Source organism: Anneissia japonica, unplaced genomic scaffold (assembly GCF_011630105.1).
Source record: "Anneissia japonica isolate Jap-2015-1 unplaced genomic scaffold, ASM1163010v1 scaffold1889_len2455224_cov183, whole genome shotgun sequence".
NCBI lineage: Eukaryota > Metazoa > Echinodermata > Crinoidea > Comatulida > Comatulidae > Anneissia > Anneissia japonica.
Genome location: NW_022752980.1, coordinates 910,436 through 916,594, shown reverse-complemented (window position 1 = coordinate 916,594; position 6,159 = coordinate 910,436). Strand labels below are relative to the sequence as shown.

Genomic DNA, 6,159 nt, shown 5'->3' with positions numbered 1-6,159 from the left:
GACCTTCTTTATTTACGCTTATAAATCTACCTACAGTGTATTACTATTATATTTATTATTTGATATTATAATTTATTTAATGTGTTACTGAATTATAGAATATTAAAATTGCATTTAGTTTTCCATTTATTGAGAAATGGAATGTCCATAATTTGAGTATGTCATTATCTTCAATTCAAGAAAAATATAATGGAAATTCCATAATTTTAGATTTAAGGGAGATAAGCAGATAAGATGATGACACTATTAATAAATAAAGACTAAGACATTTAAAAGCAGGGACAATAATTTTCACCTTTATCTCCTCAATGTTTGTTATTGATTATCTTCACTGTAAAATACCATGCCACGTCTATGCATCTGTTTATTTTGAAGCATTTGATTCCGTTCAACAGAATCATCTTCAGAATGACACAGATTATCATACGATGATCCACTTAATGATTTAGAGACTAGCGGCACATCGAGTAATAATCCTGTTAAGCCGTTCAAATTAGTGTCCAAGCACAACGCATCTAAACCAGAGTTCAGACTGGCAACTGTATTTTTATCAACCTGATCCATTTCATCGCTGTGTACACGATTTACGCTACGTTTTGTGGGAAACGTGTTGTATTGCGTATCGCTCTGCTTAACTTTTCTATCTATGGTAACATTTTCGAGTTCTCTTATAAGTTCTTCCACTTCCCTTGTTGCATCATCTATACAAACGTCCTCAGCATGTTTTGCCGCTTTTGATCTGCGAGGAGATGGACTCAGGAAAAATGGTTGTGCATTGTTCATATGACTAGTATGCATAATATTATTATTGGAATTGAAATTCAGCGGTAATGCATGGATTCCTTGTTCGTTGTAACGTCCGAGTTCGAGTTCATTCTCTAAGATCTTTTCATAATCGATCCCGTCGTCTGAGCGCAGGGAATTGATTTGCGAACTGCCATCGCTTGATTTGTCACTTGCTTGTGAACTGGTTTCATTAAGTTCTTTCATTGAAGGGCTGTCAGTTAGATCCTCTGTTTTTGTTTTTCGTTTAGGTGTAATGCGTTTTCCAAACATTGGTTGATAGGCCTTCTTCTTTTTAAGTGAGTTGTATCGTCCACCCGGTAATGCTTTCGCACGGTTATGCTCTTTAATTATGCTCCTGAGGGATTTCACAAATGATGTCTTCTTGGCCAATGTGCTAAATGAAAAGAAAATAGAAAAATATTTGAAAAATCCAAACAACTTCAATATTCCAACAAAATAAATTAAAAGGAATTATTTCAGAAAATTACTTAATTGGTACGGTGCAACACAATCGCAGATGATTTGGGTTTATAATATTTTCAGAAACTTTATTACAAATTATTGGAGCGATAAAAGGTGCGTTCTCAACTATCTCAACATGTCATGGCTAGATATGAAAATTGAGTACATCGCTAACAAGCACAAAAATTTCAAATTTAGAATAATAAGAAATAATAAAGTAATTAATTATTATATGATGGCTTTATCGTATAAATTATATTAAGATATTTCACCCACCAGCAAGAGAATTGGAACAGCTTTTCTGGACTTCCAGCTGACTTGACGTGCACAAGCTCCCAAAGACTTAAATACTCAGTGTCTAAAATAATTAATTTGAAGAAAAATTAATTAAATAAAATATACATTTGCTATGACAATAACAGAATATTAAATAGCATGAAGATTTAATAATAGATACCAGCTTCCACAGACTGAAAATAATTACTTAAAGAAAAATTAATGAAATAAAACATATATTTATTTTTAATATAACAGAATATTAAATAACAGTAATATTGAATGTCAGTAATTTTAACTAATTTATAACTTTAATAATTTTTTAATGCAATGCAATTCAATGTTTAATCTGTATTTTCTATTAATTTGTAGATTTGTTGTTGTGTAATGTCTCTGTTTAATAAAATTATTTCTGCAATTCAGCTTTTGTGGCAATAGAATAATTTTATGGATTTTTATATTTGTATATATTTTTTGAATAAAGAAACAATAAATGATAGTAATAATAATAATAATAATAATAATAGATGAATCATAAATTTTAAATAAAAATTACACATGTACTAACCGTTTACGGTGCTTTCCCGCACTTGAAGGTAGGCAACAGGAATCATCCACTTAAAACGAATCACTTCATCCGAGGGATTCCCTTTCAGTGTTCCAGTTGCATTTGTTGGATACTTACTCCTTCGCTTGTTCTTTTCCTTATAAATTATTACGATCGCTGGCCGGAATACTAAAGACAATAAATAGAAACTCATAAGTGGGATTCTATTTTTAGGAAAATCTGTTAATGTGTCTATTTTATACTTAAATAATTTATTATTTAATTGTGTTTAATATGATCCATTGGTTCCCAATACGATCGTTAACACTGTCGCTACAGTGTTTTCAATGTACTGCGTAGCAGTGTCTGACGCAATCAGGAAGATTCCAACCAATCAGCATCAATGAAAGCTGTCGGCAAGAGCGTGTAGCGATCATATGGAAAACAACGAACTCTAATGCTTTGATCACACTATCAAATTATTTTTGACAAAATACTGTTGTATGCCCATATATAGCCATGAAATGCCTATATATGGTCATGATGTGATGTCATCATGACCATATTTAGGAATGTCACATGTTCTTGACAGATAAAATTTGATAGTCTGGATAGTCCCCACTATCAAGTTTAATGTGACAAATGTTCTATATATATGCCCACATATAGACATGATGATGTCATATTATATCCATATATGGATAGAGTTCATCTCGCTGTTTCGCTTTGGTACAATGTAGGTATTTTGTAAGGGGAACTAATCTTTCAATTGGACCTACTTACAGACTGGGACACCTTACCAAATATAATTACTTCTGGCTCTTTTCCCTTCTTCACCTTTCCAATGTCATCCTGGCAGTTCAGCCATCTTGCATTCGAATACATCAACAGGTCATCCATAGCTAGGTCAGGTACCTAAGGTCAAAGGTGAAAGTTACATTAGTTACAAGTAATTACAGGACAGAACTATTTATTGCAATTTTAAGTACCATTATGAGATTTAGGGAGTAAGTAGTCATTCGGATCTCAACCAGGGCTTTTGGAATTGGGAGGTGGGCACCTCTACCAAGTTAAAACTTCCAAATATCTTAACATTGCAGAGAACTACAGGCAATAGAATGCACTTACTTTATGAACAAACAAATTTACTTGTCATTATATTATATTTAATAAGATCAAAAATCACCAGTAATGGACAGTTCTACTTTGTTGTGGGGGTGTTCTTAAAGCCGGGAACTCACTGCGGCGTACAATGACGACGGCTACAACTCTGCTTCCTGTAAGAGTCTGCAGTCTGCTGATTGTCGGTGGCAGTCTCAATAGACTGTCATTAAAAATTATCCTTTACGTGTGCGTCGAGTCTTCGTGTTTTACGTAGAATCGCGTCGGCCGACAACCATTGAATGCAGTGAGTACCCAACTTAAAGGAACTGACAATTATTTTATCATGGTTTAACCAGGGAAGCATTCATAAAGTGAAAAATTAAATTTGGGTATTGGTGAAAAACTCATGCATTGTGTAGAGAGTGAAAAACAAATAACAGCATTAAAAATATGTTACAGATATTACAAGCTATTATTTAACCCAGCAATAAATAAGAAACAGCCTTTTTAGTTTTTAGTTTAGCAGAGCGTGGAATTTTGTTGACTTAATTTTTAAAAGCTTACAGGAATATACCAAATGAAAGCAAAATAGCAAGTGAAACATGTATGAGCAAAATCTAACTGAAAACATGCAATACCAAACCCATATATCTAAATTAATTCTGCTGCATAGTACTGTAAAAACAATATAATACAAGCAAATAGGAACATGATATTGTAATCATATCAAGCATAGCCCTTCAACAAAAAGTTCCTTATTTTCAGTTGCATGAAAAAAAGTGTCTCCGACGGGATTCGAACCTGCAACCTCTGCTACAAAGGCAAGTATCTACCATTAGACAACTACGACCTTCAGATCTAACCCCCAGACACTTATCTCATAACAACTGACTGAAAAGCTCACATGTGGTGGAGTTAAGATTAAGTGAGAACAGCTTATAGGTCACAGCTTGGAAATCATGGAATAAAATTTAAATAAAGTTTGATGCGTAGCACCATAAACACACAAATACAAACAAACAAATAAAAATAACAATGCTTGAACAGGAACATGATGTTTTAATCATATCAAGCATAGCCCCGGTGCAATTGTTAGGTGTTTTTCTAAATGAGGCTCTGGAAGGGGTGGTTATGCGAAGGTGGTTTCTATTCAAAGTGGTTCATTTATTTGAATAAATACAATAGTTACAGTTACAGTATTAAGGTGTAACCAGTCTCTGACTATTTACAGGATTAGTCCCCATAGGCTCTTAGGTCAAAAGTCACCATTATGGTTTAATCTATATCAAGTGCAAAGACAAAGTTTGAAATTCTATAAATCCACAGCCACCAACTATTAATATCATGCAAGAGAAAATTCATGCATTTAAATAGGTGAAAGTAGTATATGAATATTTAGTAAATACATAAAATTGTGGAAAATTATAACAGACAGTAATTAAAATGATGAAATATGGTTGAAATTGGTTCATTGATTAATAACTGTACTTTGATGTAAGAAAATAAGAAACATTTGAAGCGATGTACAAAAGTATCAAATTTTGTTTGACAGAAACATGTGACACGCCTAAATATGGTCATGATGACATCACATCATGACCATATATAGGCACATCATGTCTATATGGCCACACAACAGAGATCACATAACAGGATCACAAGAATATTAAATGACCCTGCTTTAAAAAAATACATGATTTCTGGTATGAGTTTTTAAACCATAGAGGATTTTAACTAAAATTTCCTTTCATGTAACTCTAAAAAGCACTCAGCCATTCTACCATTTCTTACATCAATGTACACTGCATCATCTAGGAATATTAATATTGAAATGATAATGATATTGATAGAAGGATTATTTATAGTTTAGAAGTGAAATACTTGCCTTGTTTCCAATCGACTGAACGAGAGAAGAGATGAAGAGGAAAGAAACATGGATGAATTAAAAGAAAAACAAACCATTCAATAAGAAAATTAATCGCAAACATGTGCAGATTTTTTTCTGAATGCAATAATTTATTTTGCCACAAACTGCAGCCATAGTCCAAATAAAAATTCATTAAAATAATTAATAAATTTCTTTGATGCATCAATATAATTAAAATAAAAAAAATCTAATTCTACATATAATATATGATTGAGTTTATAATCAATTAAAATGCATAAGTTCAGTATTTAAACAACAAAACAACAGAAAATAAGACATCATTTAAAAGAATATAAGAAATAATACTGTATCTCATTATTAAAAATCTACTGTTAAACTGAAAACGATTTAATAAATATATACAATATTTTATATTTTAAAATTCTTGAAAAATTATAAGCTTCAATTAAAAAGATTTTTTTGGCAACGAGCGAATGCATAAATTATACTATACTATTTCTGAACTAATTTAAGATTTCTTTTAATAAAAAAAAATTTGTATGTCAGCAAAATCTGAATTGTGATCTGTGTTGCATTAAAATTTGATAAATAAAAATTTTTTTTAATTAAATTGATGTATTTTTTAGATTTTATCAGAAATGTTTTTAAGATAACAAAAGAAAATAGAACTGCATATCACACAAAAGAATATGAGGTAATATAATGTGACATTGTTAATTTTCAAAATCACAGCAAACTATTTACTGTTATATTTATTAGCAAATCAAAATGTTTGAATTACTACAACTTAAGTGAATTTAGTCATTACCTGCCTTCCCCCAGTACCCTTTTCCCCCCTCCCTAATATATTCCATTTAGTTTACCTCTTTCAAAACGTGGTATTGTTCCGACACTAACGAGTCAAATACTTCACCGAATTCTTCATGTACGCGCATCATTTCATTGATGTGTTCGGCTACACGTTCCATTCCTTTCAGCGCTTTGCTTAGGTTTTTATATTCCTCACTTTCCTTTTCAATACTACTTCTCATTTCCATGATCAGTAGCGGGTATTTTAACACCCTCTGTGCAAAATTGAAATATAATCATATATAAA

At 31.6% G+C, this 6,159-nt stretch overlaps 1 protein-coding gene across 3 annotated transcripts in view; it reads right to left on the bottom strand.

Moving 5' to 3' along the window:
* Positions 1-313: 313 nt before the first annotated feature.
* LOC117122570 overlaps positions 314-6,159 on the bottom strand; it is a 113,133-nt gene continuing 107,287 nt past the window's right edge. For 2 of the 3 annotated variants that reach the window (XM_033268182.1, XM_033268183.1), the window contains 6 exons: positions 5,927-6,127; positions 5,061-5,075; positions 2,872-2,986; positions 2,093-2,260; positions 1,525-1,606; positions 314-1,180 (listed from right to left, as the gene is read on the bottom strand). In XM_033268182.1, the coding sequence (XP_033124073.1) occupies positions 316-1,180; positions 1,525-1,606; positions 2,093-2,260; positions 2,872-2,986; positions 5,061-5,075; positions 5,927-6,127 (1,446 nt within the window). In that variant the 3' untranslated portion in view covers positions 314-315. The remainder of the gene's footprint in view (positions 1,181-1,524; positions 1,607-2,092; positions 2,261-2,871; positions 2,987-5,060; positions 5,076-5,926; positions 6,128-6,159) is intronic. The other variant, XM_033268184.1, reaches the window with a different exon arrangement.